The sequence below is a fragment of the Ips typographus genome, linkage group LG3, assembly GCF_016097725.1.
Source record: "Ips typographus isolate SLU linkage group LG3, UJ_Ityp_2.0, whole genome shotgun sequence".
NCBI lineage: Eukaryota > Metazoa > Arthropoda > Insecta > Coleoptera > Curculionidae > Ips > Ips typographus.
Window position 1 is genome coordinate 1,262,510 of NC_138424.1, and position 16,377 is coordinate 1,278,886.

General features: G+C 35.6%; 3 protein-coding genes and 1 long non-coding RNA gene across 5 annotated transcripts; 2 read left to right on the forward strand and 2 right to left on the reverse strand.

Annotated features, from left to right (window-relative positions):
• Nucleotides 1-47: 47 nt before the first annotated feature.
• Nucleotides 48-14,306, reverse strand: Abcd1 (ATP binding cassette subfamily D). 2 transcript variants are annotated; one of them, XM_081975561.1, is made up of 14 exons: nt 14,203-14,306; nt 12,642-12,695; nt 7,418-7,860; nt 6,839-7,059; nt 6,642-6,781; nt 6,405-6,585; nt 3,311-3,561; nt 3,016-3,255; nt 2,801-2,959; nt 2,618-2,746; nt 2,436-2,564; nt 2,173-2,383; nt 741-866; nt 48-690 (listed from the first exon to the last, which is right to left on the reverse strand). In XM_081975561.1, the coding sequence occupies exons 3-14, from the start codon at nt 7,757-7,759 to the stop codon at nt 504-506; spliced, it is 2,316 nt and encodes a 771-aa protein (XP_081831687.1). In that variant the 5' UTR covers nt 7,760-7,860; nt 12,642-12,695; nt 14,203-14,306; the 3' UTR covers nt 48-503. The 2 variants fall into 2 exon arrangements, with proteins under 2 accessions (XP_081831687.1, XP_081831688.1); XM_081975562.1 differs by lacking the exons at nt 12,642-12,695; nt 14,203-14,306 and adding an exon at nt 12,224-12,466.
• LOC145726512 (uncharacterized) lies at nt 13,586-13,870 on the forward strand. Its single transcript, XR_014177612.1, has 2 exons — nt 13,586-13,712; nt 13,799-13,870. It is a non-coding gene; the product is annotated as an uncharacterized LOC145726512 (long non-coding RNA).
• A 170-nt stretch (nt 14,307-14,476) lies between the features above and the next one.
• mRpL44 (mitochondrial ribosomal protein L44) lies at nt 14,477-15,702 on the forward strand. Its single transcript, XM_081975609.1, has 4 exons — nt 14,477-14,680; nt 14,736-14,972; nt 15,037-15,239; nt 15,292-15,702. Exons 1-4 carry the CDS (start codon nt 14,608-14,610, stop codon nt 15,673-15,675), a joined length of 897 nt encoding a protein of 298 aa, XP_081831735.1. The 5' UTR covers nt 14,477-14,607; the 3' UTR covers nt 15,676-15,702.
• Nucleotides 15,698-16,305, reverse strand: Spase12 (Signal peptidase complex subunit Spase12). The gene is made up of 3 exons (XM_081975633.1): nt 16,120-16,305; nt 15,916-16,062; nt 15,698-15,866 (listed from the first exon to the last, which is right to left on the reverse strand). Exons 1-3 carry the CDS (start codon nt 16,150-16,152, stop codon nt 15,762-15,764), a joined length of 285 nt encoding a protein of 94 aa, XP_081831759.1. The 5' UTR covers nt 16,153-16,305; the 3' UTR covers nt 15,698-15,761.
• Nucleotides 16,306-16,377: the final 72 nt, after the last annotated feature.

Sequence of the window (16,377 nt, forward strand, 5' to 3'; positions counted from 1 at the left end):
TTTGTTGTATTCTTTATCCTGGTTATTGTTATTAAATCGAGAGTAAATTGCTTTAAATATAATATATTTCAGTGGCCACAAGAACATGGATAATCTTCAAAATTTTAATGTACATTAAATAAACCTTATACGGAATCCACCTTAAAAAAAAACTAAAAACTCTTCTCTTAAAAAAAAATCACATAGAGCGCATGATGCTTGGTTATTACATAAGTATATCACCCAAAAATTAGAACGTTTTTAAAATGTTACACTATTAAAGCCTAACGAGTGCGAATTATTAATATTTATACTGTGAGACTGACATCTTTAAAGCCATGACATTCTCAAATCTCCGCACAGTAATTAGTTTGTGATTGGTCAAGCTTTCAGCTTGCTGCGTTTTCTTGACCAATCACAAACAAACTAAGCAGTGCTGCGAGTTACTCACATTTTTGACAGGCTAGTAAGTGACAACGTGATGATGTACAGAGTGATGACACTGTAGGACAATTACCAATGATTTAGTTCAAATCATCTTCACCTAATTGTCTATTGATTTCAGCCAATCTTTCCGCTTTGTTAATGCTGTCGGGCTGCTTAAGCAGTTCGTCTTTCTCCTTTTTTAGATCCAAACGGCTCGTGCAATTCAGTTCGGAAAATTCCCAGTATCCTTGACCGTCGAATTGCAAAATGTGAGTGTGAAATTTCCTTTAAAAAAAATTCAACTGTTAAGATATTCAGGAAACAGAAAAACGTACCATAACGTCGGTCGGTGAGTGATGGTCAAAAGGGTGATTCCCATGTCGATTGCGGTTTGGTACATGTGACTTTCTACGTCGATGGACACGGCAGATGTACATTCATCCAAAAGAGCGTATCTTGGCCTGAAAAAGGAAATTTGAAAACGACACTCAGAACAATCATAGGTTATATCCCGAGACGTTCAAGTTTTATCGGGTAAACTGTGCATAGGTGATTTTTTGCAAAATTTTGCTTGGAAAATGATTGAGACTAAATAATTCGACCATAAAATCCATTCCAAAGAATTATTTAGTCGAAACCATTTGCCTAAAAGAAAAATTTTGCAAAAAACCTACCAATGCACATTTTACGTGATAAAACGTGAACGCCGAGGGGTATATGTCAAGATTATTTCCTGAAAACTAACATTTTAGTTTATTAACAAGAAAACACCTTAGTTAGAACACAAATACTAAACTAAACATGATGAAATTAATGATGATATTGAACTCACCCCAGCAGACGACAGATTTTCGTTCAGCCATGTATATTTTTGTTTACATTTCAGATTGACAATCAGACGTCATAATATTTTAATTTATGTAATTTTTTAATGGAAACTACGTTATAGTAATTTATTAATTGTTAATATTGAAGAAAATAGCTTACATTTTATATGTGTCTAAATCCCGTTTCGTTTAATATCAAATGTTCTTCAAAAAAACGTATTCGAAAAAGGTGTTTATTCGGGGGCAATACCACAAGAGCTCAGATTTAGCCGGATAATTTTTGTGCTTGTCTTAGAACACTTTCTTTTTGGTGTAACTGCACGAGTCCTGTTGTAACTAAATCACGAGAGCGTAGCTCGAGTGATTTTGCCAAACAGGTCGAGTTTTGTACCATAAAGAAAGTATGAGAAGACAAGCGGAAAAATTATCCTGTTAAAAATCTGAGCTCGAATGGTATTTGATAAGACAATTCCATGAATATAATCAATAATATAATAAGACTGCGACTTCCTTGTACTGGCAGAAATACATTCTTCTGGTTCTTTTGATTTTCTGCAGTAGAACTCTATCCGAAGCGAGCCATAACCAAAACAATACAAACAAAAATCAAAATTGACAGTGCCAGCAAAAATCCCAAGGTGAGACATTGCAACAATAGAAGTGTAGTGAAAATCCGTGGAAACGATGAAATCAACAGCAAAATTTATCCGATTTTTTTATCCGCTAGCAAACTCTCTTCCTTCCTTATTAGCCGATAGCAAACCGTGTTTTGATGACGTATATATGGCATTTTTTGTACATGAGTGGAATTGTCAGTGTAAAATTTTAACAACTAGGGATTTATTCAGTATATAACGGCTCTCATTGGTCGAAGTAGAAAGGTTCATTGAATTTTATTGGCTGCTAGTACAATGAGGGAAATAATCAAACATTAACTCACTTGTGATAAAACAGCCTAGCTACTGCCATCCTTTGTTTTTCCCCGCCAGACAGAATATCGGTCCAATCTTTCACTTCGTGGAAAGTATCTCTTTCCACAATGTGTTCTAAATGGACTAAACGCATTATTTTTCTCAGATCCTCCTCAGTCACCTGCTTATTTATCATGTCCGCGTATGTATCCGGATAAATGATTTGGTCTCGCAGATTACCTAGAACCATTATCGTCAAAGAAAAGTGGTACAATTAGACCGACTTTCTTACCTATCACCATATAAGGTCTTTGTGGTATATAAAACATGGCGTTTTTGGGCGTGGTCAATTCGCCACCATATACCGGCCATAGTCCGCTTAGAATGCGGAACAAGCTAGATTTACCGCAACCGTTCGGTCCTTACAACATAACTTTTTTAGTTAAACATCAAGTTAAAGGTCAAAGAACAAACCTGTAATTAGCAAATGCTGGCCCGGTTTCAGACTAAAGGACAGTGAAGGGCACACTACGTCACAGTTAGGCGTCACTATAGGCACCTTACTCAAGATGATTTCATTGTTTGTAGATGTTAATAGTTTGCCTATTAATTCGTTATGTACATGAAGTACATTATCACACACTGATCATTTCTTACCTTTAGCTATAGGTTGATCACCTTTGAATTCCACTTCAAAACCATCACTTTTCTCTTTTTTGGCCACCACAGTTTTATGGTAGACACCTTTGCTGGCCTCTTCCAAAACAGTGAACATGTTGGCCACCCTGGCCGTATGACCGGCCAGTTCAACGATGTCTAATGAATTTCCATTAGTCAGTTTTGAATTTGAAGCTTAAATATGACAGAAATACCCTTATAACTGCTCATAAGCCTTTCCACAGCGTTAGATCCGGTAATCAACAAATTCTTAGCTGTGGTAAAGTAGTGGGTGCGTTCCGAAACCGAATCGTCCCCTTCGGGAATTTGCACTTGAAGTTGAGGTTCAGCGTTCTCCACTGAAGGTAAAGGGGACGCCAGCAGTTTGCGCTTCTTAGGACGGACCTGTTTAATCACTTGCGGCAAGAAGACAGGCAACGACACCACTATCATACCTACAACCAATCATAATTAAACTGACAAGCTCTTTACAATTTTCTCAATACGGACCTGTGCCGGACCAGACGTACTTCATTAAGAACTGTTCGAGCATAACGAACCACAACTTGACGGCGAACATGTGCTCCAGGTGATGCGTCAAGATACGATAAGCGCTGCGCAAATGGCTTTGTTCGACGCGGTGGCCGTTGTAGAAGGCGATTTCTTCAGAATTGGATACGATACGGCCGTGCACGTGTCTCAAATAACCTTTCTTTTCCGCTTCTTGGGCTACTAAGTGACCGAAACGCGGAGAAACTAGTCTGAAACACAAAAAATGTGCATTATGTTAATAGGAGTAGAAACAAAAGGTTGTTCTGAGCGAAGCACAATTATTGAACTCTACTCTCGGGAATATAGTTATTTTCCTAACAAGTGTGGAAAAAATGCTTTCCACAAGTGTTAGGAACAAAATGTGTTTTTGTTAACGGTTGTAAATTATACCTATCTCAATAGAAAATTATTTAAAAAATAAGTTACTTAGTAATATGTATCTACATTTTATTAATCAAACGTTCATCAGTTTAAATTGCAAAATACTTTAAATGGAACACTCTGTAAATTCTAGACATAATTTATGTACAGGGTGTTCCTGAAAGGTCGTTACAACGCTTTGCGGCAGTTAGCTGGCGTCAAAATAAAGCGATTTAGCCATATTTGCCTTAATCCAAAAGTTGATAATTTTAGAGCTACAGGGCGGCAAAGTTAAAATTTAAAAATCAATTTTTAATCGCAGTTTTTATACCAAACCATTTTAAATTATGAAATTTGGTATCGGGGGGTTTTCCAAGATGGGAAATTCATATTTGCCAACGCGACCATTCTTTGGAGCGGCAAGAGCGCCGATTCATTGACTGCCACTATTGATGGGGACCTCTCCATAATCAAACATTGGTGCAATTCCAACTTACTGACATTAAATATCAGTAAGACCAAGATCCTACATTTTGGATGCTTATTACATGGTATCCTCACCTTGTGTTGCATTTTCATCTTAGAGACGATTTGTCTTGTCCGTGGCAAGCTTGGGGGTCAGTTGTCCGAGGGCTCCGGCTCGGTGACTCGCAGTAGATTCGTTTTGAGGCTTCCCATTCCTCACACGAAGAACAACTCGTCGCTTATTTACGGTGGCAAGAGACTTTTCAATAACCTTCCTCTCCACGTGAGAGGCCAGCCATCTGCGTATGGATTTAGGCGTGAGGCTGAGAGGTTTTTGCTTGACTTAGTACTATTCTCTGGACGAATTCTACTCCAGTTCTTAAGACGCCTTGTTCTGCCATAAATTGACCAAGCAGCACTGTTTGTGTTTTTGATCCTCTTTCTCCTCTCTTATACAGGGTAACTGCCTTTTTGTTTTGTTTTTATTTTAATAATTGTAAGGTCTTTTTTTGCTGTTTTTGTATGTGTTTTCAGGGCTTTGTCAATGACTTTAAGTTTCCGACAATAAAGCTACTTTTTTGATTGATTGATTTGATTTTTTACATTAATCGTAGAGGACACCACATATACGGTTCAAGCAACTTGTTTAATTCCTTTGTAATTTTTTATCGGTAACGGTAAATCACTTTTGAGTATAAAGGCGTTTTTGCCTGTTAATTCTGCTTAGAAAAGGTGTACCTTAGTCATATCGCTATGGACAACCGTTTCCAAGAAAAATGCGTTTGAACTACTAAATGTACGTTAATCTCAGTCTAAAACAGTCTCCAGAAGTAGTTCAGCGTAATTATCAACTTTTGGATTAACGCAAATATGGCTAAATCGCTTTATTTTGACCCCAGCTAACTGCGTCAGAGCGTTGTAAAGCCCTTTCAGGGACACCCTGTATAATGTCATATACAGGTGTGGTAAATCCAAAACCGACCATAGGAAAATCGTATAACGGACAGAGAAACGTACATTATTGCATGCGCGGGACTAAGACAGAAAACGAAAAAAATATCAAGTAGGCCATATTTTCAGCGCGCTGTTGCCAAACGCCAAGTTATTTTGTCGACGGTATTTGAGTGATACTTGGCGTTTGGCAACAGCGCGCTGAAAATATGGCCTACTTGATTTTTTTTTTCGTTTTCTGTCTTAGTCCCGCGCATGCAATAATGTACGTTTCTCTGTCCGTTACGCGGTTTTCCTATGGTCGGTTTTGGATTTACCACACCTGTATACCTTTCTGTATCTGTTTCTGTGATATTGACCATTTTATGTAAACATTGCATTACTTAAAACAATTGTAACTTTCGCATATCAGAAAACGTTTGTGAGTGGATGCAGAAAACATCAAAAATAATGTACGGGGTGGTCAAATGAATTTTTAGATGTGCGAAAAGTCAAGTTTTTTAAATGGAGCACCCCTATTTTATTATTTTATTTTGTTCCCCGCCTAAAATTAGTTGAAAAAATGTTTGTATAGTAAAACTAAAACTGGCCATAAGAAAACCGTGTAACTCTCAGAGAAATATAGATAATTGCATGCTCCAAACGAAGACAGAGAACCTAATAAAAGACGTATTTTGGCGTGAGTGTTTACAATATCTATCTCATATTAACTCATTCTAATAAAACAAGATGGCCTATGTTACTACAGCTTAAAACTCAGGTAAATACTTTCGCCAAAATACGCCTAAAGTATCTAGTATTTGGGGCAATGTTGCCAGTATCTCATCTGAATTCATCCACTGGATTAGTTACATAATTTTGTTGTTACATAATTAGACATCTTCTAGTCACAAAATTAATTTTGCAGGTAATTTAGTCGACGAATTCAGAGAGACGTTTGACAACATCGCAGCAAAATCACCGCCTATTTTTTTAGGTTTTCTGTCTTTGTCTTGAGCATGCAATTATTAATGCTTCTCTGTCAGTTAAAGTATGTTACCATAATTGACAAAAATCTTAGTAGTTAATGATCCAGCTGTCTTGAGTTTGATTGAGTGCGAATTGAAATTAAATTAAAATAGTGGTTACTGATTATATGGATTTTCTTTAGTAGTGTAAAACCACTTGTTGTTGATTTTTTTGCCAATTAATACGCACAACCGAAATACCACTACATTACACTTTATGAAATTCCAGTTGGGTTTTTTCGAGAAATTTAGTTACTTTATCAACTTACCTTAAAACTAAAGCGGAAACGACGACAACACCACTAATTATGACGGGCCCGATAAGTAAGTTGGAATTCCTCGATTTTACTAAATTGGCCAGGGCTATGGCCATTAACAGTATATCGAAACAGGGCTTGGTGATTTGACCGTACAAATGGGACACTGTACTGGCCACCGTTTCTATATCATCTGCAACACAAATTTCAGATTAAAAATATAACAGTTTTTGGGGTCTTTTTTATTACCCGTTAAACGTTGGGCACAATTGTCCAACCGGCCATCCAACACGGTAACTCTGTAGTAGCTCTGATTTTTGAAATAGAGCTTGTAAGAGTGCTCTACCAGCCTAGTGCGAAAGCTCAAAGCTATTCGACTCTCTAAATACCTGAACAACAACTAAATTAGCTTTAAAATGCACTAAAAAATGTGAGTTTTGCCATACCTAATCATACTGTTGATAAAGGTGGCTGGTACGGCCACGGCAAACCATTTCAGAATTTGTTTAACGAAATTGTGGGGATCTTTACGCACTATGAACTTGACGATGGCGCCCTCTAGATTGGCCACGTAAATGCTGAGGAACGTCCTCAAGAATAGGAACACAGTGTGACCGCTTAACAAGGCGGTTTCGGTGCAGAGAAGGTTTGGTATCATGATTCGTACCTAAATAGTAAATATGATTTCCAGTTACTTAGTATACAAGGTGTCAATGTGGTACAGGGTGTCCAGGAAGCACATGATTCAAAGGGTACTGGGACATGGGAAAAATGTTTGACTCCACTGCTATGGATGGTCAAAGTTCTTATATTTGGAGAACATTTAGTAAGGGTCATCCTCACGTCCATTTGCTTTTGGCAAGTGGTAAATAAGACCAAGTTTTATTAAAATCCATTGAAACGTTCTTTGACCATCAATATGATAAATGACAATCAAGTCAAACTGTCATCTTTGGATTGAACATTGGCACACTTTTAATCATGTGCTTACTAGACACCCTGTATAACACCAGCCACATACTTACCAATTTGATAAACTGTAGTATAAAAGCCAAATTAAAATTAGGGATGTTCGTGACGAAACGATTTCGTTTCGACATGGCCGATTTGGTTTTGGGATCTCCATGGGTCTGCGCCATTCCATTGGAAGTTTTCACCCCATTTAGTCCACTCGGTTTGACTAGATTATTATTCAGGGAGGTCGTTTCCTTGTTGGGTTTCGAAATTAGATTTCCGATCAACGGATAAGCCACTTTGTAACCGTAAGCGGCCAGTACTGCTCCAATTACTACACTGGACAGTACGGACTGGTTCTGGACAAAGGCTTTTTCGCCTTTGTCCATGAATTTTGAGATCACCGACGGCATCTTTAAGTCAGTTTTTACTGGGAGATTTAGTGATGCGGACGGGATTTTCTTCTTGTTTTGTAGGTTTTTACGGCCATTTTGCGTCTGTCATGGTGACCATACTGTAACAAAATAAATTATTTATAAATACATATTTTTTTAACACGTGTAAGTTAATTACTAGTTTTTTGAACTCGTTTAAAAAAAAACAGTCGATCAATAAGGTATAATTTGTTAGAACCAAAGTGTAAAGGTTACTAACCCAACTAAAATTTACTTTTTTTTGGTATTTTACGACTAAATGAGGAAATCTTCTCCTGAATGTTCAAAGAGACATAATAAACGAACGCGGAAACGAAATTAATTATCGCGTCCTAGAAGAAATTGCAGGTTGTTCTGACCAGCCAATTTAGTATGTATAGTCAAAAAAATGTGTGGGTCATTAAATTTAAATAATTACAAAACTAGTTTCCTGTAATGTAAATGATTATTATGAATTGATAAAAAATCTACACATTGTTGAATTTTGCAATGATGTAAACTCTGTCAATATGAACTATATTTGCACGATTTATCTTATAATACTGCTTTTAGTAGGCTTAAGTCATAAATTTGGCAACATCAAACATTCACCGAATAATAATAATAAAATTTATTAAAGTAATAATATGTCGTAGTTAATAAGTCTACTAATATTAAAAACAGTAATAATAATAATAAATAATTAAGTATAATAGTAGCTATAAATGTTTAACGAATTTGATTTTGTTGTTATATAGTAATGCTTTTGTCCCATTAGAAAAAAAAACCGATTGACATAAAGAGGTCATAGAAAATTGACTTTTTCCAACGACTATGGCCGCATTCGTTTTCACGCTTCATGAAGGGAGCAGAGCTTTTTTGACGTCACAATGACGTAATTTGACAGTTGCTCAAACTATAGTTTTGCTAAATTACGTCATCGTGACGTCAAAAACGCTCTGCTCGCTCCATGGAGCTTGAAAACGAATGCGGCCTATGTATTAAAAACCTTTTTTAATGGACGATAATGATGCATGATAGGCAACCAAATACGCTCACAGTATAGTCGATTCTATCCTTCTTTATTGGTATTAAACAGAGAGAAATAGACTATTTAGTTGACATCCACCATTACCGACAGAAATAACTGTCACTGTCATTGTCAAGGGTACCTATGATTTTGGTTTGCCGTGTCGCGAATACAACTTTTTTGTTCAAACTTAAGGCCGGCTTTCACCTCCGAATAAATTTATATTTTCTATTTAGATGACGGACGGAATTGACCAGTAGCAGCGTCTGATTTCACGGTTTCCATAGATATTATCCTTAGAATAAAGTTATTCTGAACTCAAAGCACTGGGCCTTATTAGGATAAAACGTTTATTATAGACTATACAGTCGACGGAAAAATATTGTAGCCAACTCTTTTCTTAATTACCGATTAATACACTCGTTGGTTAAATAACTAGAAACTGTGTTTATTATAAGAAAAATAGTTTTGCTTGAATAGTACCAAAGTAGGCGGTGCATGTGTTGCAGACTTGACGTCACGATGACGTAATTGAACTAAACAATACATTGACCAACTGTCATATTACGTCGTGGTGACGTCAAATTTGCTCGGCACACTTGATGCAGCGTCAAAATGTCATATTCACAGCCTACTTTACCATTAATACTCGCAAAACGGCATCTTAGACGTTTCTCGTTTATTCGTGATTATTTTAAAAAATATCAAATTTTCAGTGACTTAAGGCAATTTTGTTCTAATTTTAGATGGAGAGCAAGATAAAATTTTAAAAAACCAGACTTTTTGCACTTTTTAAAATTCATTTTTTGAGTCCAATTTTTGTCCTCCCTGTATCATTTTTTTAGACCTTTTTTTCGCACCCACTGTTAGAACAAACTTTGCTCAATTGCCTGGTATGCGATAATTACAATTATTTTTGTCAAATTTTAGATAAAATGGTAAATATCTCAAAAACTAATACAGATATGACATTATACATGAAACATGTCTAGAATTGATCGTAGAATCCAAAAAATAAACAATAACATACAGAGTGTTCCAGAGTTGGTGCCACCATTTTGAAAATATTTTATATAAACTGCCCCAATCGAATTCGGTATACTGCTAAATTTTTCCATAATCAATCCGGCAGTCATACATCAACTGTCAAGATTGGATATTTGTATGTACATCATTACTAAAATTGACATTTGTGACATGACAGGGATGGGCTTAAGTGTAAGTGTTCAAAATGTATGCTTTCTTAAAAATTATGGTCACTCATGGGAATGTTTTTAGGTAACAAAAAAATTATAAATCTAATTAGTGTCGAAAATACCTAAAAAAACCCCTAAATTTTAGTGAATTTAATGGAATAAATAACTGAAAACAGTCACAATCAGTCGCATATATTTTTTTAGAGAAGATACTTATAAAAGTATAAAAAAAGCGCATCAGAACGATAACAAATGTACAGACAAAACAAAAATTAAAAAAAGTTAATCTTTGCACTGTACATCAAGTAACATGTATTTCCCAGTTGAAAACAAATGTATGAGTTTAATCTACATAAGACATATGCGTGCTTAAATACGTCTGATTGTGTATTAAATAATAACAATACCACTTTTGTCACGGTTGATAGATTCGAGTGAGTTTCATAGTTCAAGGATTTAAGTTTTGAGAGATCAGTGAACAATGACTAAGAATTAAGTCCACATGTGCAGTATTTGCGTAAATCCACAGGGGGTATAGTTTGTGATTGGTCAAGAAAAGCAGCTTTCAGCTTGCCTGCTTTTTCTTGACCAATCACAAACTACGACCGGAAATACTGACAAGTTTCACGATTTAGTCAAACAGACGTTCCTTCTCTTGGGAAATGGTCAGTGTAGTAAACTTAAGTGCCACAAAACCAACGGTACAATATTATGGCATATTGAACGTACCGCAATTATTTTTACGGTACTTTGGCTTAGGTACCACATTAACCGAACCATCCGAGCATACATACAAATACAAAGAACAATCAAAAAACGTATGTTTTACGTATCGATAATAATTGAGAAATCGGTAACAATCTCTAGCACCTTGCACAACGTTATAAGAAACCGGTCGTTTTCAGTGTTTTTCTTCATAAGACCCAAACTGATACACATTCAAAACCAAGGCTAAACTGTCCGATATTTCGTAATGTAGGTTAAGTTTTCCGAATAATTAAAAGTTACCCATGACGTAGTGATTAAAACATAAAAAATGGTAAACACTAACGTGTTTCACGGTGCTGCTCCCTAATCTTTTGCAATGGTAACTCTAGTGGCGTTACCATCTAAGTAGTTTTACCTTACATTCTTGCTTTTACATCAGACTTTTTGCCCTACTTTCTATACGTCAATATTACTCAATTTCCTTAAAGCTTGTCCAGCACACTTAAGTTGGGAACTTATCTCAACTACTATACACAGATCACATCAGTTTTTCCTTTACGTCATTTTGCAAGAAGATCGTGACCGAACTTTCTATCAGACGTAACACCTTACGTGACTTTATACTGAGTGTCCTTGTTAAGTTAGTTTGAAAATTTAACTCGATTTTCCACTGAAAAATTAACGGGCTACTTAAAAATTCCGGCTGCATATTGCTGTTGACGCACTTGAGGTCAATAACAAAATATTAATTTTACAAGCAATAATATAATTCAAAAAAATAGTTTTTTACTACTCACTCAATATTATTTATGGTTTAGCAGGAAGCAATCAACTTGTACCCGGTAAATTTAGACGCAAGACAAAAACGTGGACATTTACACAATTTGTTATTATTATTGACTGTTTAATTAATCAACTTCTAATAAAAAATGTACTTCCTTTCCGATATAAATACATTTCAGGTTTCTGACAAGTTAAAGAGTAATAGCCTTCAAAGAGCTTCTATAGCATACAAGTTTGTTTCTTTAAAAGGATTGCACATCGTAAGGAAAGACAATCAAGGTCTTTTACAAAAGATTCTAGAAGGTTTATTGATCGAAATAATTGGTGGTTGACTGTACACAAACTGTATTGATTAGTGTACACACAATCAAAAAAACATTTCAAGAAACCACTTGCAAAATTTGGAGAGAATTGGAAGAGTTTTGCGTGTCCACAATGTTAGGGTCGACTGGGGGTCAATACTAATCCAAACATGTCAGACACCCAAGTCGGAAAAACGCAAACTGCTCCAGTTATTTGATTGCACAAGTGCAACAAAAATGGTAAAGGCAAAGTTAAGCTGTTGCCAGACTTAATGACTTTAACAGATTTAGTGACTAATTAAACAAACGAAATGATCTTTAAAACTAATTCGTTGTTCTACGTGCAATAACCAGTTTAACGACCGGTCCTCAGGACTTTAAATTTGCATTAATATACAATAATCGCTTCATTTGTCCTAATTATTTAATTGGTTTTGAGACTTACCGCAACCAAACAACCAACATTCACACACACACCCACTAAAAACAATCAACGGGAGCTGTTTCTGGACTGTCAGCAGTCCAATTGGTGAGATTTTGAGTCACGCCACCACCAACAACAACAATCACTCGGTTGCCGGAGATAATAGAGTTGTCTAAGAATTATTATTAATATTTAAATTGCAATTACGAACGCGGATAGTAGCAACTGACGCAAACTGGGTTGTCTGTGCAAAAACTTGGTAGGTACTGTGAGCGAGAGATGCTTTCAAATCGACGGTACCACTTCTCTGATAGTTGATAAGTGGGTAGGGGTAGGATTAAATGTAGTTTTTTTTACAAATTCTACGGACAAAATGGTGAACAGAACCACCGTGTAAATGGTCAGAAATACCAATTTAAACAAAGAAACCAAAACTTACCTATAAGCTGGTGGAGGGCAAATTAATACATGGTTGACGTTAATACTGTTCAGCCTGAAACAAAAAATGCAAATAACAACAAACTATATTATATTCATTACACTGATATGTTCTACCTATTCTGAACGTGTTAAGGACATCATTCAGCGCTTTTAAAGGTTACACCAGTTGATTTAAAAACACTTTTTTTTCTCTAAATGTGTGAATTTTAACTTTATGACCAGTTTACTGAAGTATGCACTTACGTCATTGGATCAGTAGCGCTAATTGCCGTCCTATTACAACAAAATGCACTTTTTTTTTAACTTAGCATCATTTAATTTGCCAAGTACTTGGTTATTAACGACTAACCTTCCATGTTACCAAGTGACCACTAGTTTGTTAAGTTAAATTAATTTAATACCGCTAATTAAAATTCGAAACACGTAAAACTAAGGCAAATTAGATATTACATTGTAATCCTGCTTTGTTAATAACAATTTTTTTCAAAAGGATTCAATTTATTTAAATTAGTATCTCCTTAAATGTTAGGGCATTACAAAGTTGTAAAAGCACTAAATTGATTGTTAACATTTGTTTGGAGATCAAAAACATAAGCTAAAGCACTCCTATACAGCTTGTAAAAATTAAACTGGTGCTAAAAGGCAAAAACAAACATTTAACCAGGTAAAATCATTAAAAGAACAAAATGACACTTAAACTAGGATTTAATTTAGTAACAGCACTTAAACAATGATTATAAATTATTTTCTACCATTTATCAAAGGAGTGTAGAGCTTCCTAGTTACATAATCACCTATACTTAGCCAAAGAGAAATTTCCATATAAAATTATGATCTAAGAAGATCTAAGAAGTTAATAGTCATAAACAAAACATTGAAACTACTCTAAAAGTGGAATATTAAAATCCTTTAGGTAAAGTATACACCACACAAATTAAAATCAAATGTATGAGTGTGTGCAGCAAGTACCATTCAACCTGATAGTGAAAGTGTTTGAATTTCTTTGCTGTTTTTAGCTGACAGCCATAAAACTGCTTGGGACCAGTTATGTAACCACTTTCTTTTTCAGGTTTGTTGTAGTAGTTAGCAGTTACTTAACCTTTATTATACAATGCATGGGCCAAGATAATGTTATGTAAATGAGAGTTGTTTCAGATTGTTGGGTTCAATGGAATAGTAGCTAAATGACGAGCAGGAATAGTAAGTTACTTTCTTGGAGGTGTAAGGATTGTACAAAAAATGTATCTGTTTCAATTTATTTTATAAAAAAAATAAAATAAAATGAATTTGAACCTTTGAGTGTAAGCATTTGGATTTGTCTTGACCTTGGTCTGCAACAACTTCACTAACAAAGTGAACTTGCAGGTGAACAAGAATTTGCACAGGTTCTTATCAGGTGCAGCACAAAACAATGGTCTTTGTATAATGCAACAACAATAATTACATTGAATACTTGACTGCTCTTTTTACAAGTTGCCTCCCTAAAGACATATCTAAAGATGTGCAAATAAAAGTATATTGATAGCCGTAACTATTATACGCAAAAAAATATGACTCACCTGGGTGGACAATTACATTTTAATAAACTATTTAACATAAAAATAATAACAATCTATTCACATAATTACGCAAAACACAAATCAGCTGACATGCTGACAATGTCAATTGTCAAAAATGTCCATCAAAATAATCACTAAATTTTACCCCTCCTTCTTTCTCATTGTGTTTACTGATAAAAACAGTCGACTTACATTCGATATCACGTGACCGCTCTTTTAGCATACAAGAAAATGTCACGTGATAAATCTGAATTCATTAATCCGAACGATACGAAGTTGTTAAGGCTCTAACTAACCTAAGTTCTTCAAATCAAATTCAACAATAAAAAAATAAACATTAATTGGTGTTTAATAACTATTTTTCCTTATTTTTGTTGGTTCGTACATTGTAAAAAAAAAATTAAAATGTCATTGTTAAAACAGTCTTTACGGTTGACCCGCCTCGTAGCTCTGCAAACGAAAATTGTCACAGTGCCAGGTGCCCTCAAGCTCCCTCTTTTAAACCTGAGCAGTTTTAACCGGTTTTCTTTTAGTCAAACGACCCATTAGCAGATGGGTGGCCCCCACGTTAAAAGAGCTGTCCAGACGTGCCAAAAAACTCCCACCCCAACCAGAAGCCAGACGGTCCAGTTACTTGGAATGGGACTATGACATGGAAGTGCGCTGTTTTGGTAGACGACTGGGGGAGAAATTCGACGAGAAGGTGCTTAAAGAAGCCCTAGTACAGCAAGAATGGGCCAATATCCAGGAAATTAAAGCTAAAGAATTAGGTTAGTGTTACTGAAGCCATTAACTCTGATAATGTACCTAAATAATTTATTGATATTTTCCCAGGAGACATGTCTTTTATACCCCCTGAACACAACCGTGAATTAGCTGAAGAGGGCCACAAACTAATTACTAATATTATCAGGGAGAAATATTCAAAAATGTACCCTTCTGATGTTGTTGACGGTATTTGCAACTACTTAAGCAGTGACAACATGTTGAGTCACATAGCAACACACTTAGGAATGAAAGATTTAGTGAACAGCCTTGTAAATGAAGACTGTAATCAACTTTACTATTTTGTACAATTTAAATTTGTAGGAATACCCTCCAGAGACTAAAACTCTGGCAGATAGTTTCAAGGCTGTTGTGACTGCATTATCATACTCTGCAGACCCTGAAAGGGTCAGCAAGTTTGTGGAGGATTTTGTGATCTGTCAAATGAACGGGAAGGACTTGTATGATGTATGGACACCTAACAAACCTTATGATTACTTAATGAGGCTGCTACAGCAGCAAGGAGTTAAGGAAGTTGAGCCAAGGCTTTGCAATCAAAGTGCAGTGAACACAATCCTTGCAAACTACCAAGTTGGCTTGTATAATGCTGAAAATAAGAAATGTCTAGGATTAGGTTGGGGTGAGAATATTCAAATTGCTAAAGACACTGCAGCTTTAGATGCCATTCAAAGGATTTTTAGTGCATAAATGTATTTAATAAAACTGTTAATTTGGTGGATGTTTCTTTATCGTAATCCTAAAAACTTTCATAATAAATATAACTTCTTGAAGTCTTATTTCTTCTTTTTGGTTTTGTTACTTGAAGAGTCACTGCTGCCCTTCTCTTGTTGCCAGTTCAAAGGTTTCCTTCTGTACATTGGCCATGGTGGTATAGTCAGCTAAATCAAAATGTTGAAAACAGAGTTAAAACACTTTAACAAGACTTACCACACTAGCTAAAAAGAAACCAGAAGCTAGAATGTAGACTGTTTGAGAAAACTGCTGAATGGCATAGCCCCATATGAGACCAACAATTCCAAAAAGGGTGATAATGATGCGAGACAGCCGTTCAGCCCTATGCTGGCCTTCAAAGTCCTAAAAAAAATCAAATGTCTTAAATAATTGCAAAACGTATGGTACTTGTACACTTACCATATGCACGGGGATTGATTTGAAGTAGTCCATTTGTGCTAATGGTGTTTCCTGTACTTTATAAGAAAATCCGTTTTTTTTTACTAAGTTTTCGTGGTTTTTCTTGATTTTTTCTATCAAATTATAGCAAAAATACAAAATACATACACAGTTGACGTGTATATAAACTGTTTTGACAGCGTCGCACGTTTGACATTTCAGCACCTAACCTCTCTTCTTTTCTCATTTCACTGGCGTATAACACGTTCTCAGGCTTAC

Bases quoted from the DNA above. Each gene is read 5' to 3' on its own strand.
- Abcd1 (XM_081975561.1), bottom strand. From the start codon at position 7,759: ATGCCGTCGGTGATCTCAAAATTCATGGACAAAGGCGAAAAAGCCTTT. The intron at 2,960-3,015 runs GTATTTCTGTCA...GAAATTCATTAG, and splicing joins GCTTATGAGCAGTTATAAGG to ACATCGTTGAACTGGCCGGT. The intron at 691-740 runs GTACGTTTTTCT...TTTTTTTTAAAG, and splicing joins ACTCACCGACCGACGTTATG to GAAATTTCACACTCACATTT.
- mRpL44 (XM_081975609.1), top strand. From the start codon at position 14,608: ATGTCATTGTTAAAACAGTCTTTACGGTTGACCCGCCTCGTAGCTCTG. The intron at 14,681-14,735 runs GTGCCCTCAAGC...GTTTTCTTTTAG, and splicing joins GAAAATTGTCACAGTGCCAG to TCAAACGACCCATTAGCAGA. The intron at 15,240-15,291 runs GTAAATGAAGAC...TTAAATTTGTAG, and splicing joins AAGATTTAGTGAACAGCCTT to GAATACCCTCCAGAGACTAA.
- Spase12 (XM_081975633.1), bottom strand. From the start codon at position 16,152: ATGGACTACTTCAAATCAATCCCCGTGCATATG. The intron at 16,063-16,119 runs GTAAGTGTACAA...GATTTTTTTTAG, and splicing joins AATCAATCCCCGTGCATATG to GACTTTGAAGGCCAGCATAG. The intron at 15,867-15,915 runs GTAAGTCTTGTT...ATTTTGATTTAG, and splicing joins GTTTCTTTTTAGCTAGTGTG to CTGACTATACCACCATGGCC.